At 43.3% G+C, this 17503-nt stretch overlaps 1 protein-coding gene and 1 long non-coding RNA gene across 6 annotated transcripts in view; one reads left to right on the plus strand and one right to left on the minus strand.

Annotated features, from left to right (window-relative positions):
• Nucleotides 1-1150, minus strand: part of LPCAT2 (lysophosphatidylcholine acyltransferase 2) — a 32777-nt gene extending 31627 nt beyond the window's left edge. Inside the window, exon 1 of one of the 3 annotated variants that reach the window (XM_055726302.1) lies at nucleotides 961-1150. In XM_055726302.1, coding sequence (XP_055582277.1) covers nucleotides 961-1068 — 108 coding nt within the window. In that variant the 5' untranslated portion in view covers nucleotides 1069-1150. The remainder of the gene's footprint in view (nucleotides 1-960) is intronic. The other 2 variants (XM_055726303.1, XM_055726304.1) reach the window with 2 other exon arrangements.
• The window catches only part of LOC129737328 (uncharacterized), a 770208-nt gene that overhangs the window by 171849 nt on the left and 580856 nt on the right, over nucleotides 1-17503 (plus strand). For all 3 annotated transcript variants that reach the window (XR_008735059.1, XR_008735060.1, XR_008735061.1), the window contains exon 3: nucleotides 4642-4832. This is a non-coding gene — a long non-coding RNA (uncharacterized LOC129737328). The remainder of the gene's footprint in view (nucleotides 1-4641; nucleotides 4833-17503) is intronic.

Genomic DNA, 17503 nt, shown 5'->3' on the forward strand with positions numbered 1-17503 from the left:
CCAGTCCATAACCTGGTGAAACTGGGGATACCTTTTCTGTTGTCCACACTGAACAGGGAACCAAGAGATTAACCCCCCATGCCCACCCCAGGCTTAAAATCAGCCTAAAGTGAGTTAAGCATCTGAAACAGGACTACTGTAAAGTTTTTTTCTTTTTTAGCTTAGCATATCAGAGAGAAGTTATCGTCATTTTCACTCTAGAGCCGAGGCATCTGACATGATGGATACACGGACTTGATTCAAGCAGGATGCAAAGTAGAGTGGAACAGGACTCCTGTTCCTTTTATCGTGCAAACCTTTTCAAAAGCTTGCTGCAAATCTTGCATTAGAAGTTTAAGTTTGAAGTCAGTAAGAAGCCTAGCAAGCATGCGGTTTGTGCACTCTGAGGAGCGATGGGTTGAAGAACTTAATTTCAAAAACTGTGACTTTTTCACGCTGAACACCACCTGCACCTTTGCGTTCACTGTTTACATAACCTATTAATTTTCCTCTCTCTTATCTCTAGACTAGATCAGGAAGCGGGCTACGCGCACTTGGGGAGGAAGGATTCTTCCTAGGTGCCTTTTCCCTGGAAAAGCCAGGCGCTGCACACGTTTGACTGGGGTCTGCGTTGCCGCTGCCCCTGCGCGCCGGCTGTAAGCGCGGTGCTGCGGCGGGGCCGGCCTGGCAGCCCGCGGCGGGCGGCAATTTCGAACGGCGTTTGGTCACACGGCCGCCGTCTCCCACGGGAAGAGGGCCCCCGCTGACACCCCCGCCCCCCGCAGCGGTGCCAGACCCCTGGTTCGGAGCGGCGCAAGCGACGCCGGTCAGACCAGCGGGAAGCAGGCGGCTCCCGGCGCAGCAGCGCTGAGGGTGCCCCCCCGCGCCGCCTCGGCCCCGCCGCACCGCTGCGCATCGCAGCACCGGGCAGCCCCGCTGGGCCGGCCCCGGGCCCTCGCACGGCCGCGCCGCCAGCCTTACCCGCAGCTTGTCCCCGGCGCTCAGGCGCCCCGGGTGGACGAAGGGGTTGCGGACGGTGGGCGGGCAGAAGGAGTGCTGCCTGGGCAGCGGCAGCACCCGCGGCGCCATGCTCCGCTGCGCGCCGCCGCCCCGGGCGATTGCGCATGAGCTGCCGGCGGAGCCCGCGGCACCTCGGCCCGGCCCGGCGCGGCCCGGCCGGCCCTGCCCACCGCGGGGAGCCCCGCCTCGGGGCAGGCCCCTGGGGGCTGCGGGCCCGCCGGCCCGGCCCCGCCGCCGCGGGTCGCCCGGGGAGACGGCGCTGGGGCGGGCGCAGCCCGGGGGAGTGCCGCGGTCGGCCCGCTGCCGTGTCAGGCAGCCCCGGGGCCCCGGCCGCCCGCTCTGCCCCCGCGGCTGCTGCGCTGACCGCAGCCGCGTACGGCTCCCACGGGCACCGCAGCGCCGGCCGCCGGGGGGGTGCTGGGCTACCGGGGGGGTGCTGGGCTACCGGGGGGTGCTGGGCTACCGGGGGGTGCTGGCCCTGGGCTACTGGGGTGGTGCTGGGGTACTGAGATGGTGCTGGCCCTGGGGTACCGGGGTGGTGCTGGGGTCCCGGGGTGGTGCTGGGCCTGGGGTACCGGGGTGGTGCTGGGGTCCCGGGGTGGTGCTGGCCGTGGGCTACCGGGATGGTGCTGGGGTGCTGAGGTGGTGCTGACCATGGGGTACCGCAGCCGCCTTGTTGGCAGGCACCGAGTTCTTAGGACCAACGTGGTCTGTTACCTGAGAGAGAAAAGCGGCAAACACCACAGCTGAAGTCGATTTTAGGAGAAGGATGTGTTTCCACCCCTGCAGAAGGCTGATACGGAGATACCGGTCTTGAGTTGGTGAGGTGTAGAGATCCACTGCAGCGTTCTGTACGCGGGGCTGGCGTGGGATCTCTTCCCACAGGATGCGGCAGGAGGTGCCCCGCAGGGCCAGCCGCAGCTCGGGCAGGTAGCCCACGGGCCGCTCGGGCCGCTCAGGCTGAGGTGTGCTGTAAAGCACCCCGTGCTCCTGTGCCTCCGCCAGGCAGGTGCCTTCTGACACAAATGCCGCCACTGCTGCAAGGTTTCTGCCTGACCATGTGTAGGAAACGTGCTTGTCGGTTCTCGTGGCAATCTGCTACAGCAGTAGGGGTGAGCCAGGGTCTGCACAGAGAGCACTTGCTGGCTGGTAGCCTCTTACATGCCATTAGTACAGACACTTTGTTTTGTTTTGGTGCTTTTCCCTTTCTGCTAGCTTTCCTTCACACACAAATACTGGTACTTCTTAACATCAATCTCTATGTTGCTGGCCTGTTCGTGTTGCTCTAACAAAAATAATTATGAATGTCTCATAGTTCAGTCCCCAGTTTGACGTGACTGCTGCCACAAAGATATCATTAGCATTAATAAAATTTAATTATTCTCAAATTATTATTTGTGTTTTGTAACTGCAGGTGCTTAAGTAGTAATCATAATGTTATATTAGGGCTAACTGAAGCCCGTCTATAATGGAAGCTTGATGAGTGTAGGATTTCCCTTGGCTGGTTTCCAGGGTCTCCCTGTGGTTGCCAGTCCTTGCAACCAGCACTGGGCTCTGAAAAACCCGAGAGCTGCGTACAAACCAGCTCAGCGCAACTGTCAAAGTAAGGCTGGGGGGAGCTCCAGAGGAGAGGGACCAGTTCTACCTCTATCATTCTCGACAGATAATTGTACAAGCTCTTCTTAAAACCCCATGACTTCCCTGGCTGATCCGTTCCACCACTTCTCTGATAATATCTTGAAATTATTTTTTTTTTAATCTGAGCGTAGTCTTTGTCATTGCAACTTCTATCCATTCTCTGTGGATGCAAGAACTGTTCACTTTCCTCTTCGCAGCTACTTTTTGCACACCTGTGTAGTGCTATGGTTTTCACAAGCTTTCAGTAGACTAAGCAATGTAGTATTTTTTTGTAGTAGGTTTTCTTTCCCAGGTCATCAGTTTCTAGGTATCTGAGCATTCTTAATGCCTTCCTCTGGTCTTTCTCCTGTAAGTTCACACCTTTTTGGAAAGTACCCAGACTGGAAATACTACTCCCTAGGAGGGCTGACCAGTGCTACCGAGTGGGTGGGAAGGATTAGTTGGTGTCTAACATGTAATACTTGTATATCCCTATAGAGTGTCTAGCTTTATGTCATTAGCCTGACCCCATGACTCACACTGTGATACACACTACAGAGTTCTAAGAAACACTGCATTTGTCCTTATAGTGATAGTGATCTTACCTCTAGAACTGGGAAATACTAAAACATCTGGCTTTGTAGATGTGGTTTTTTGTTATGTAGAAGAATGTTTCTGGTGACTTGTATATTTGTTAAAAACAATTATATTGATTAAAAATATTTTACTTTTCTAAGGCTGATTAGCTGTAGCAACATCAAAAAGGCTTAACATCACAGACACCAAAATACAAACACAGTGTGAAAAAAAATTGTAAACACATGAGAAGGTGCAATCATATGTAATTCTTTGGCTAAATTGGTGTCAGTGTCTCTTTTGAATAACAATGCCTTTTTAGTTTGTGAATCTATGGTAAAATGAATCTTTATCAATGGTCCACTAACATAAAACACCGTGAAGCTTTTGTGAAACTGATACTTGGAATCACCTCGATATCTTTTCTTTCACCAGAAGGTGCATATGGTGCTAGAGTTGGGCATTGAGGGAACAGTACCATTAGCTTGCTACTGATTATTTTGCTAGGTTGAAGCTACAGCTTCAGTTCCGTAGATCACTAGGAGGATGTATGCTTTCCCTGAAGAGCTTTACCCTACATTGTCTTGATTCTGCCTAGAAACTGTAAGAAAAGTGGCTCTGGAGCAGGTGTAGCTTCCGTATACCATCCAAGTGAATCATATTAGTGCTACATGAAACCCAGTAAGCATTTCCATGGTGTAAAACAGGGATTCTTCTCTCATATAAACAAAGCTTTTTAAAAGTCTTTGGAGCTTTACAGTTTTTAATATAAATTGTGTGTACAGTTTAAATTGGACTAAGATCTTCACCTCATCATAGCTGTCTTTTGAGACAGTTTAGTTTCTCTTCCTGGCATTTGTAAAAATATATTCCAACAGATCTTCTTATCATAAAGATTTTAATAAAGCTATAGTGATTTCAAAGTAATTCAAGTATATTAATTCTATAAAATGTAGTGTAGACAAAATCATATACTACAGAATATTAAATCCTTCAAACATTTTTTAAAAAAATCTTCTGTCAGTAATTCCTGATCTGAATCAGAAGCTACAAGAAGTTGCCCTTTTTTAGTATTTCCCTATTTAATTACTCCAATTAAGACTGTTGTCTTACCTTTATAAAACATGCTCACAAAGGCATTTTTTAATACAGAAATGGAAAACCTGCTTTGTGTTTGAATTGCTCCCCGCTTGCATGTGACAAGAAGCCGCCATCTCCTGGCCACAGTCGCGTACCACTGCTGCTCGGAAAGGGCAGCATCTAACTGTTCGTAAGAGAAACAGCCACCTTTCCTCAAGGACTACCAACAAAACTTCATGCGAAGTACCATTCTGATTTTCCTGTTTCTTTCTGCGATATTAAATGTGAACTACTTGGGCAAACCGGGTATGAGAACAGAAGTAGATTGCCAATGTGTTTCCATTGTCAATTTGACTTCTTTCTTCCCAGACCATGGTCCCCCAACGCCAGTTCAGCCTCTGCTTGCCCCCTGGCCCAATGCTGACTAATGCCTTGCAAGAGGCCATCTGGATGCAGCTGCCAGCATGCTCTCTCCAGGGACCAGTGCAGCTGAAAAATGTAACGGGAGTCACATCAAGTTTGTCTTTCTCCACCTGGGACAGTCTGACAGCATTATCCAGGTAAGCCATATATCCTCAAAGGTTTTTGTGCTTTGGCCGTCCAACATACAGTCTCCGTGTCACGCTACGTAAATGGTACCGTGGCAGGCTGCCACAGGTATTTTGAACTAAAAAATCAGAAATATTTTCAATATTTGTATTTCAGAATCAGAAAGGCATTGTGTGAGGCTTCGAGGTGATACAGGCTTAGCACTAAGCAGTGTGAACATACTTGTCTCCTTGATGAATTCTACAGGGATAAGCGTGGCCTGTTGTGCAGGTGGTATCAGCTGCAGTAGTAGACAAAATACTTTCTGTACTGAAGAGGGATTAGAATCACCCTGTACTGTTTCAAGATTTGTGCTGATAAAGGACAAATTAAATGGCAGACCTCAGGGGGAAAAAAAAAAGATCTGATTATAGATGGTAACAGAAACAAGCATTACTTAACAGTCTTTAGAATATCTTTTCAGCTTTAAGTAAAAAATGCCATCCATGGGAATGTTCAACGGGCTGGATAACACATGGAGTAATTCATTAGGGATACATCAATCAATTTCAGTCTCCTGGGAATCTAGCTCTACGTATCCCTCAGTAGAATTTATTGTTCTAGTGTGATTTCAAGTAAGAAAAGCAGTTCTGAGCTGTTCATTTCCCAGTGCTCAGGTACTTGTGGACTGGAGGATGCGCTGACTGGCATACGTGTATCCATCCAAGCAGGCACACATGCACGCACGCATGTATACACAAACCCAGACAGGTGCACAGATACATGTATCTTGGAGTTTTTATTTAACGTTAATTAGAACTGAGACACCCCTAAAGCTAAGCTTTCTCCTGAGTATTCCTAGATGTTTCCGCTTACAGAAATTCCTTTCTCTGCCTTTCCCTTCTTCCCTAAATGCTAGACTTTCTGTGCTACTGTTATAACCTTTTTATTGGTGCGCATAGGGCTCACCCAGTGTTTGCTTGCTAAGTTTCCATTGGAGAGTTGCTTCTAGCTGTTTTCATCCCAGGGAAGCTGGTGTCCCCAGTCTGTTAAGTGTGAGAATCCAGCCCATAGGTACAGGTAAAATAGTCTCAGAATATGTCCTAGGATGCTGCACCAAAGAGAGGAACCTCATGCTAAGAGCTCCCTGAAGCTTATTCTGCTGAATTCCTTGCTCTTTGTGCTGCTTGATGGACAGAAGGTAAGTAAAATCAGAGGCAAGAACCTAGTCACTTCAGTTGGCAAGTCATACCTGGTAGTGACTCCGCAAAGGGAGGCACTTAAGTAAACGCTTAGCTTGCATGTTGTTGGTCCCAGTGGGGTACGTAGGACTTGTGTTAGATTTTTGGTCCTAGACAGGCAGATAGATTGCTGAGCTAGCTCTGTTACCAAATTAGGGGAAAGCAACATTGGGTCTTGCTGATGCTGAGTGAAAATAAAGGTAGTATTATCTCAGGGAATCCATTGGGTATGTCCCCTTGGAGAATCCTCCTACCTCACCTGAGCTGGCTGCAGAACTGGACAACTTGACAAAAATTTTTCTTCTGTTTCTCTGGGTAAGGAAAGCTCTAGACTGATGATGGGGGATCTCCAACTCCCAGTGCTCCCAAACTGGCACCTTCCCTGATTATTGAATTCACTTGAAAACAAAAGAAAAAAGTAGATTTACAAGAAGAAGAGAGACTCCAGTGATTTGTGTGAGAACAAGATATAAAATTAACTGGTTTTTTTTCCCTTTGAACTGAACCCAGGAGCCTCAGTAAAGTTTACCCTATTTAAAGCATTAATTAGGGAGCTGACTATACATAAAGATAAAACAGAACTCTTAAAGAAGTCTCCAGGGACTCCAAAAAACCCAGTTTTGTCTACATGAGGCAAAAGAATTTTAATTAGAAGCAACTGAATTGAAGTGAACTGATATGAGCAACAAAAAGAGAATTTATCCCACAATGTATTCAGGGAACATAATTGAATGTTCATTAGCTAAGAGTTATATACTGACTGTTAATGAGCAGAAATGAATATGTATTATTTCTTATTAAGCTGGAAATGTATGGAACTAATTGCATTTAAATATAGTAGCTATAAAGCTGTGTTTATTAAGAGTCACTACTAAGAACAGGAAAGACATAGGTGAATTTGTATTCTTTACTGCAGTATCATTTTAAATATTTATTATGCTAAGTGGTATTAATACATAGCTTTTCTTGGAAATGGTTGTTACGTTGTGCTAGTAGGACTGGGTGATGCCTTCATTTGGATAGGATTTATGCTTTGTTTATTATAAATTAGAGAAAGCAGCATAACCAAGACAGAAGCTGTTGGATTACTGTTGGTACTTCTTGCTTCTCATAATGAGGGTCCTCTGGCATCCATGATCCAATGGCACTTGGCTTCTTGGTACTATGGCTTGATAATAATTATCTCAGGAGAGAGTTTTGGCAAGATTTCTTTGTTGGAGAGGTACAGGAGAAAGCCATCTTGTTACTACATGTGGCAACAGAAGAACAGAATTCGTTTGTATTACGCGGTGGGTGTGCTGCGTGTGCACCCAGGAAGGGTCCGTGCCTGCCGGGGAAAGCCTACCATTATGGGATAGACTGAGCCTGAGAGGAAGCTGGTAGGGGCAGTGGCCACTGTGTCTTATGAGGGGACACTGAGAAGCGTGTGGCAGTAAGCAATCACGGGTTTGTTTAGGTTGGAAGGGTTCTCTTAAGAACATTTAGTCCAGCCCCCCCAGATGTAGCCAAAGGTGCGTGAAGGGGGGCAAAGCAGAGGGAAGGGATGACATCGCTGCCAGCAAGGCGTGGAATGGAGACGCTGGTGCCCAGCAGCTGGGGCTGGCCCTTGCTCCCTCTCATCGTCGGAGTTTTGCGCGATGAGGGGTGGTGGCTTTGCCTGAATGTTTTAATGCATTTACTATGATTTCAGTGGTCTCTTGCGAAAAGAGAGGGACAGTAGAAGGAGAGTTAGAAGGAAAGGAGCAGCAATACCCTGAGCGGGTGCAGAGCAGCAGAGGAGAAAGAAATGCCACGAAGAGGCGTTTCTAGTTCCACTGATGGCTTCTCAGCGTTGAGTTAGCCTGGAGCGGCTGTGGAGTGCTGGACCAAGACACACCTAGTCTTGACTCTGGGAGCTGCATGAGGGCCTGCAAACAAAATTGGACTTAGACCCATGATTATTCATTGCAGCTGAAAGGCCACCTCTTCTCCTGCATGGCAAAAATAGCTGTTTTCATCCTCCTGCTCTCTTTGAAATTAGAGGATATTTTGGGACTGCAATCAGGGAGGGTTTGCACACCTTTGAGCTAGTCTCTGACATTTGACATCAGTGCTCTAGGCAGTGATTTTGTGAAATTTAAATTGCTGTCTTCCTGCTTAAATGGAAAAAACCCCCTTGTTTGCTCTGATTTGAATTTGAATTATTTTTAATTTTGCCGTTTATCCTTTTCTGACAAAATTCTCACAGATTATTACAGTAACCATCGGTTCTTCCTTTAGTAATCCAAATGTATGTTTATTAATTGTGCAGATAGATATATTTTTACTACAGGATTCTTCAGTAGCAGTAACAGCTGTGTGTTCATTTTTGGAAACAGTGCAACTTTTTTTCCTGTTCACAAGAGGGCGATAAATCCCCAGTCATCTTTATGCAGCCTCTATACTAAGTGATCAGTGCATTACTGCAAAATGTCAGAAAAAGCAGCTTGCTGTCAGATAACTATATATATATATATATACACACACACACTGATCTGTGTAAAATATTGTGACTCCTTTTGTTTTATGGGAAGTTTAGGCTAGGCTCTGTTCATTTCGTGCCGCTGTAGATCCTATTGTCAATAGAAACTAGATGTGGAAAAGTTATTTATAATATTCCCTCCCACTACAAGTGCAAGTGTTTTCTTCATGGTACACTTATAAGTATTAAATTCAGATGAATGTCAAATGCCTCAAATAATGCAATTTTCAGCATAGTCTTCGGGAGAATTTCCCATAGCCTAAAGGTTGTTTTGTATGCTTATTTCTTCCTCATAGTGAAACTGTTTCTTTGGTAATCAGAATTTTCCATTTCTTAAATTGAATCCTTTGCTTCAATTTAAGTATCTCTTCTCTTGAACCTCCTCTTTAAATGCAATGTTTTTTCATCTAAATACTAAGACTACAACTTTAAGCATTTTTGTGGTGATAATATCAGTATGGGAAGCTGCCATTACCACTGCGATTTCTCTATTTGTGTAGACAATTTTATAATTCATTAGTACAGCATTGTATTTTTAAATATTTAGATTTATTCACTTTCACTTGCATTGTCTCTCTTAAATAGTTTCTGTTTTACATTGAACAGTAAGAATAATTTCAGGACTTTTACATGGAATAAGGGAAAGAAAAAAGAATGACTGGTTCAGTATACTAAATTATTTTATGTCTCTGTTGATGTTACCTGAGCTCATTCCAGCTCCTGTGTTTAAAGGAGCTGGATTCCTTCCAGCTCAAAAGTTCCATGACCCAGCCCATGCAATTTTTAAGCTGTCAGAACAAATTCTTAACAATTTACACTATAGCATGGCCTCTGAAGAATGTTTTCACTCTGTGTCTTAATATGCAAAATAAATAAATGCCCAAAGTCTCTTGCAATGCGCTGAGGCAGTTGCTCAAGGTGTTAGTGCAGCGCCCAGCTGAGTTTAAGAGCCTCAAATGATGTGACTTCCAATATATCCCTTAAATAGTAAGACAAGGCCATAACTCTTGAGGCTCTTTCTACAATCGGAATGGAGTTCTGCAGCTGGCTCAGATAGCTGAGACAAAAACACCTTTATATTGTCTTTCAACAACCTCAGAGGTCTTTGGCGCAGAGATTCAGTCTTGCCTGGCCCCTTGCCCAGTCTCTGATTGCCTCAGGCCCGTGGTGGGAGGGAGCTGTTAGAAAGCAGAGATACCCTTAGCTTATTTGTTTTGATATTATCTTGCCTGTAACAACCTTCACAATTCACCTCCACCCCCTCCTCACCACTGATGTCTGCAGGGGCTGCACCAGCGCAAGGGCAGGGTTGTTGTGGGCATAGCACCACTTCTGCGCTACTGGGATGCAAACAGGAGCGTGACTGGGCAGCAAGCGGAGTGTGGAAGAGATGCAGTTTGGAGTTTTGGGGTGAAAAGCTTTATCTTGCTTACTCTGTTTAAGTGTAATTAGAGTCCACCCCATTCCTGCCCTCATCCCCAGGCAAGGTCGCTGGCCTCTTCACTGGGTTTTCTGAACTCCAAAGGCTTTAATGGGTTACTTGCCCCAGTCAGTGGTTCTGAGGTTGGGAGCTCCACTTTAAATAAAAACTCCTTCACAGAGATTCTCTCGGTACAGTCAGGCATTTTGGCTATTTTAGTTAAGACCAAAATTATATAACAAACCCATATGACTCTGCCTGCTGGTTTACCATCAGCTTTCCTCCGGACAGCGGCAGAGATCTGTGTGCTTTATTAATGTCTCCACACGGATTTGGGAGATGCAGCCCCAGTTCTGCTGTGCATCTGAGGGTATGAAAGTCTTAATAGGGAAAATTTGGTTGCAAATATGATACGCCTCACAGTAATGCATAACTCATGTGTTTCCAGCTAAGGAAAAGAAACCCTTCTTACCACAACTATGCACCTCCAGAACTCCATCCATATGTCAGAAAGATACTAGAGTTATATTTTTGTCATATTATTTAATGCTTTAAGTACACCACAATAGTAGGAGAGCAAGTATGCAGACAGGCCAACTCTTTGTGTATATTTGTAAGAAATAAAGCCAAATTGAGAGCAAAAAAGCAAGAACTAGCAAAGCATTTCCAACCAACTCATTAACTGTGACTCAGCTTAGGTATCTGAGGAAATTAAGACATCGGTAACTATAATGAAGGGGGGAAAAGACGGCACACAATAAACCTTTTTTATCTAGCAACTGTAGAAAGACGTCTTCCCACTTTAGATGTGTTTGTTGAAGTCTGTAGTCTTCTTACAGTGGGTAGGATGAGAAAATCATCGAGAACATGCTTTAGTAACAGAAAGCTGAAGATCCGGCGGTATCACTGACTGAACAAAAACAGCAGGAGGCCCAGGCTGCAGCATGGGTTGTGTCAAACCATGATGTTCATTCTGCCTTGTGTGTTGATGTACATCTGGACATGACCAGAGATTGTCCGTTCTGTAGCATTCACAGAAAGCTGCTTTGCACAAACAAGTTTCTGGATGCCTGCTGAAGTCCTGACACTGAAACCATCCTAATGCCGTTAATAAGAGAGGTATGACTGCAAGATTGTAAGGAAAGCAGCAAAATACAGGTGTGTGAGCTCAGTTAACACTCATGTCACCTGCCCTGAACCACACTGTCTTTTTAAATGCTGCAGGTGTGTTTCTGATGGTGAGGAAGCTAGGTAATTTAAGGCAAGACCAGGAACTTATGCTGTTTGGCAGTCAGGAGCCATGAAGATCTTAGCAGTGTCCCTTCTACGCAGGTACTAACAAATAAGGTTGGTATGACATAGGTACCAGCCTAGAATTTTGCTATGAAGCATATAGCTGAGATATATTGTGAGCGTTGGAGTGCATCTTAAAAGAAATATTTTTTTAGAGGAAAAGGGCAAGAAGAGTGGAAGTGACAACAGCCTTGCAAAAAAGGAGTGAATGCTAGGGAAAAGGTTTAATATAACTTGGTAGTTTTCAGGGACCTGCTGCCAGTTGTGCATTAATAATAAAGATTTTGCTTCTTCAGCTGGCTGTAGCCGAAGTTAGTGAGAAGCCAAAAGGCAGGGGTTGCTCTGAGGAGGAGCATGCAAGTAACCGGGAAGTTTCAGATGCCGATTACAGGTGCTTTGCCCAAGCGTTGGAACTCCTTATTTCAAAGAAGGTTTGAGTCTGGAAATGAGCTTTAGGGTTAGAAACACTGCCTAAGCTCTACCCAGCTGGCTTGGAGAAGCTTTTGGACACTGATATGTGAGGCAAGTTCAACAAACTGGGATTGGGCCTTGAACAGTAAAACAATATCCTCTTTTTCTTCTGTGGAATTAGATCACAGATGCGGATGTTAACAAAGGATTATGGAGCTGTAGCTCGATTCTCATAAAGAGAAATGGTGATTAGTTACAGAGACTTGTGAGCTTACTGCTTCCCAGCAGCAGAGGGGCAGGGACCCGCAGGGGCCCGGGTGCTGGAATATCACTCATGCTTCACTGGACAAATAACAGCAACTCTGTGCTGGTTTTCCAGTCTGTAGTATGATGCAGTTATCTTACTGAGGGATTGAAAGGCATAATCAATTGTAAAATGCATTGAAACAGAAAGTGCTATCTCAGTGCAAAGTGGTTTTATCTACTGCTGCACACCCAAAGGATTTAATTTTGAGGTGGAGACACATTTCTTAAAGCCTGTCATTTGTACTGAAACAATTGGAAATAATGAAGCCTTGGGTTAGTGTTGTTGGAACCTTGTTCCTGTTGAGGTTGGTGGCAATTCCGTCGCTGATTTCAGCAGGAAGAGGATCAGGCTGCTTTATCAGGAAGCATTAGGGAAATACAAGAGATTCTAAAGCTAAGGATCTGGGATTTTTGAAAAGCTAAATTATGTCGTGCCAGTCCTCACCCTGGTAGTCCAATGGTTTAATATAGACCTTTTGTGTCAACTAATTACTCAGGGATGTGTTAACTTGAAATATTAAGGAAACTGCTAGCTTTGTTGCTGTCTACAAAAAAACCCCACAAACATGCAGAATAAAGAACATCTGAATAGCCTAGGCAGAAAGCGAACGTAAGATAACATGTGTTCATTGAACAAAAGAAGGTAATTTGAAAGGATATGTGCCATTAAAATGGGTCATATGATCCGTGATAGAAGTTACAAATAAATGCAGTGCACCACTGTTGTGGAAATTGAAAAGTAACAGTCGATGGGGAGAAACCAGTAGAAAGAAAGATAGACAGAAAAAAAAACCTCCACAAAAACAAACCAAAGAAGGCCTTGTGGAGATTTACCCCAACTTAAATCAAGTTTAGAATGTATTGATATTTGGGAGATGTCTCTGACAGTTATGAAGTCAAAGAAGAAGTATGGCTTTTGCTCTGAAGAATTTCAGAGTGTATAGATCTGCTAACAATTTATATATCAAAGCAGTCACCAAATGGGCTGGAGAGGCAGAGCAACAAATCATTTCCAGAAGTTGCCATTATCAGGATTTAAAAGTAATGTTAATCTCAGTGTTGCTACAAAAATGAATATCAATGTCAGTATTTTAAATAAAATCTGATTTTGATTCTGGTATGGGGGCTTAGAACTCCCTGGAATTGGTCTTGGTAAACTGTTCTATAACCACATCAGCTGGAGTCTTTCGACATATAAATTACAGAAATCTGGAAAGTTTTCTAAACTATATGTATGGTCTTGTTAAATCACAGTGCAGTGTTTCATCTGACCATTGAAGACCCGTGTAGTAAGTAGAGCTAACAGAGAGGTGCACAGGTGACTTTCTTATTAAAAATCAGACTATCCCTCATTTATTTTGGATGTTTTTCTAAAGGATTGATGCTTCCAGATGATTTTATGCCTTTGCATTCATTTCTTATTTTGGAAAGGAAGATCTTTTAATAATGTTTAGCATCAACCTCTCCCACCCCTTCAATTTGCTGCTCTGGTAAAAGTGCTGCTCCTCTGCAAAAGCTCATAATGTGCTATATGAAATGTCAAGAATGATAAAGCAAAACAAAGAACCTCGAAAGGGAAATGTGCTGCCATGAATATCTGAAATGTACTGAACCACTGCTTTATTATACTTAAATTTCAATAAACACTTCTCTTAAGAGCTTGTGTTTCTGTAGGCAGGGAGATGGTTCTCTATGTAAATAACACTGTTTACCTTTTCTTTAAAAACTGTATTCTCACCACAGTGGTAAATCCTACAAGAAAGCTAAAACACAGTTAGGCTGTGAGATACGGAACAAAATCTCGGAAACCTCGCTCTGTGCTTGCTGGATTGCTATGTGTGGCCATAAAGCAAGAATGCCTTAGAGAACTGATTTTCACAATGTTTTTGCGTCCGTTCTGGTTTTGAAAATAAGAAAGGAGGGAGCCAAAACCCTCAAAAGAGTGCTAATAAGCTCATTTTGCGTCTTCCTTGTTTTATGTCTTGCTCCAGTTTTTATAGTTTCACTCTTAGCAGATATGGTATAGCACAAGATTTATTTCTAAGTGCTTATCGCTCCTTAGTAGAAAGCATTTATGTTTTTCCATAAGAACTCTTTCTAGTCACCTCTTCCTTGATAGCGTTTTTATCCACTTACTTTACCCTGAAGTGTCACTTAGAACACTTCTCAGAGGTTGGCAAAGGTTAGTGTAACCATTAATGCATTAAAGTTGGATGCTGGAGGTGTTAATGCTTTGCTGCCAGTCTTGTTTTAGTGCTAGCTGTCTCTGGTGTCAAAGAACTTCATTTCCTAAATGCCAGGCCAGCGTTGCCCTTGTCTGAAGGCTTCCTCAGTAACTCTACTAACTTTCCCAGTCACTACTTTCAGTTTCCCAAGAAATCAGGCTTAGAGCCTTGAAAGTCTGAAAATGTTTCTGTAATTGATTTTACAATTTGCAAATATAACTGTTTTTTTTCTTGGTGGTCATTTCAAGACGTGTCATTTGCATCTTTTGAGGGCCAATTTAGCAGCAAGCGGGAAGACAAATACTTGAATAATATTTTCAGAATGAAAGGCAAGGCCCCCACTGCAGTTTTATAGTCTGCTTCATAGCATCAGAGAGCTTTTGTGTAATTCCTCAGGTGAGACAACTGTTACCTGTCATGCAGAGCTTGCTTTTTCTCCTCCTTTGTTCCAAAGAGGAACATTGTAAGGGAGTAGTAGCTCCTGTAATAATATTGCTGCCTGTGTTACATTAAGTGCTGTGGCGATGGCTTAGTTTTGCATGGACTAGAAAAAGGCTAGAGCTGCAAGGTTCTTAAGTCTGCTGGTGGTTTATTTGGTGCGTTTGGATCGGTTCTCACGCTGGTTTAGATGTGGCTAAAACTGGCAATCACAATGTTTGTCCACGAAGGCAAAGTTACTTGCTTTTGCACAGGCAGACACATCTCCCTTGGAGACGATGTCATAGAAGAAAGTAGTTTAATGAAGGAAGAATGGAAACACTGGAGAATACTCCAGGATTGTGTTTTTTTTCAGATTTCATCTTCCTATTCTCTGTGTCAAAGTAAACATTCCATCTTTGCATGAATAAGTTGAATTGTGTGTTGAGGCCTCTGAATATGCTTGAATAGCGTAAAATGAAGAGGCTACGTCATAGCATGGTTGAGCACAAAGTTGTGGCTGAGTTGACGTGCTTCTGAGGGGAGAATACACATGTTTAAGGAACTTCAAGATGAAAGGCTAGGGATTTTAGCATGCAGAGTTGTGCAACAGCGGTCCAGCTGGGACTTCATTAAAGAGAAGGAACAATGTAAAGCATTACTGTGTCCTGTGGCAATGGTCTAATCAAATGTCACTGAGCAGCTCCTTGGTACAGCATGGGTTGAAGTCTTACTGAAATAAAGAAAAAGCTAATTGCTATTTTTGGCTGCACTGTTGCGTGCTGGGTTGATTGCCTTGTCCATTTGGGAATGTCTTATGTAGTAAGCTAGAACACAGTGCTGCAGGTGCAGAAGTTCTTACCATGTTTTCTCGAGAGAAGTCCAATAAATCATTGTGCCATTTCTATCAATAACTCGAAATGCTGAGTGCTCTGGCCTTGTCTTTCTGAAAGGGAGGCTATATTCTGTTGTTCCTATGCATTTTGTAAAGGCAGTCAGGACACCTGCTAGATTTCTCAGTGCTGTTGGATTGAAAAGCTCCTGGCTTTTGGGCTAGCACTAGCAGTCTGCCACTAGCTGCCCATGATTCCACCAAAATTAAGAAGCTCCGTAATTATGAGGAGTGTAGTCATGCTTCCTTCTGCCCTGCCCTGCCTGTTGCTCGCCATGCAAGTCTTTGAGGCGGAGGGATTAGCAGATGCCTGTGGTTGCTCCGCCGTTCGTCAGAGAAGGTGCTGGTCTGGATCTGGTGCCTCTTCCTGTAGCAGCTCAGACTGCCCAGCTCCACAGCAAACTCCCCAGTTCCCAGAACTGCCCCAGGGATTAATTAGTTCATGTTTATAATGTGCTTTGATGTAGAAAGTGTTGTTATTATTACTTAAAACTCTTGAACTGCTCCTTGGTATAGAGATGCGAGGCTAATAGGTTTTAATTACAAAAAATACGTATGCTGAGAAACACAATCCCGTTGTCTGAATTCCAGTGAGTTTTTCTGTGTGGTTTCCTCTTGCCATCCAGTTGACTTTTAAGAACATGTGATTTAAATTTTTTTTTTATTATTGTTTAAAATGGGGGTTGCCTGATGTTAAAATATTTAGATTTATTCTGATTTTATTTTTAATAGCATACAGAGCTGCTTTGATTGAAAATATTTATACTGATGAAACACATGCCAGTAGGCTCTATTTGTATTGGTGCTCAGCTCTTCAGGAAACTGTTTGTCTGTCTATGTCGCTTGGCTATAATGCACTTAATGAAAACAGTGTTTTGTTGTTTTTTAGAGTAAATCTGGAGTAGAGAATTTGGAAAGAAAATGCTGCTGACTTCCCAAATAATTATAAGAAAAAGAAGTGTAAATCAATTTGTGTAACTGTATTATTTCTCATTCATTGTATTGCTTTGCGTCAGAAGCCTTGGAGAGGTTAGAAGTAGGTTTTGCTGTGGCCAATTGGTGTAACTGATAAAATGAACATGGATTCATATGGAGTAATTGACAGTCCATCTGTATTAAAGTTATTTATTCCACTACCTGTTGATCACATGCAATACTGCAAGTTGATGAAAGCAAGAGCTTCTTTTTACTTCTTCATCTAATGAGGAATTGTTTCCTTTATTCTGAGTCTCACTGGAGGCTGACAAGTCCAGACCTCATAAGCGTCTTTGATGAACACAGTAATATGGTGGAAACACTTTTTTCTAAAAATATTTAAATATTAATAGTTATATTATTTAATTTATTCTAATTTAACTACTGAAAATATGGAGCTAACCTTATCAAATGCTTTGGCTTTTGAAAGGCAAAGTAGTTCTAGTTTCTGTTTAGGGCACCAGGCTTAGCCTGAGTTAGCGATATTATAAAACAAAGGTGCCATCAATGAACTAACATGAAGCACATTTGAAAAAACACATCTGCAGTCAATAATCGTGAAGAGTAAAGAGCATTATGGACAAATTCATTGGAAAAATATTCTATATTGGGTATGAAATTCTTGTGCACGTGTATAAACAGCATAATTGTTGGGCTTTGGGGGTCTGATACAGGGCTCCGGGTAGACACTCAGCTACCAGGGTTTGTACGTTTGCACATAGTTCGTAAACAGCATGATTTGGAGCCCAGTCATGTCCTGTGGTTTCCTCATAACCTTCATGTTGGATGAAAAATAAGCTGTCGCTCATGGCATTGTGGAAACAGAACTACTTAAAAAGACAGTCATTGGGCATGCTAAATTTTCTGTTGTTTATAGCTTTTAAATCAAGGGTTGTTGCCTATCTAAAAGTGACTGTGATAGGCGTAGTAATCAGTGGCTGAAATCTGAGGGGACATTTAAGGAGGTCAGGCTAAATTATCATAGTGTTGCTTCAAGAGTGAAAGCTACAAAAGCAATACTGA

Source organism: Falco cherrug, chromosome 14 (assembly GCF_023634085.1).
Source record: "Falco cherrug isolate bFalChe1 chromosome 14, bFalChe1.pri, whole genome shotgun sequence".
Taxonomy (NCBI): domain Eukaryota; kingdom Metazoa; phylum Chordata; class Aves; order Falconiformes; family Falconidae; genus Falco; species Falco cherrug.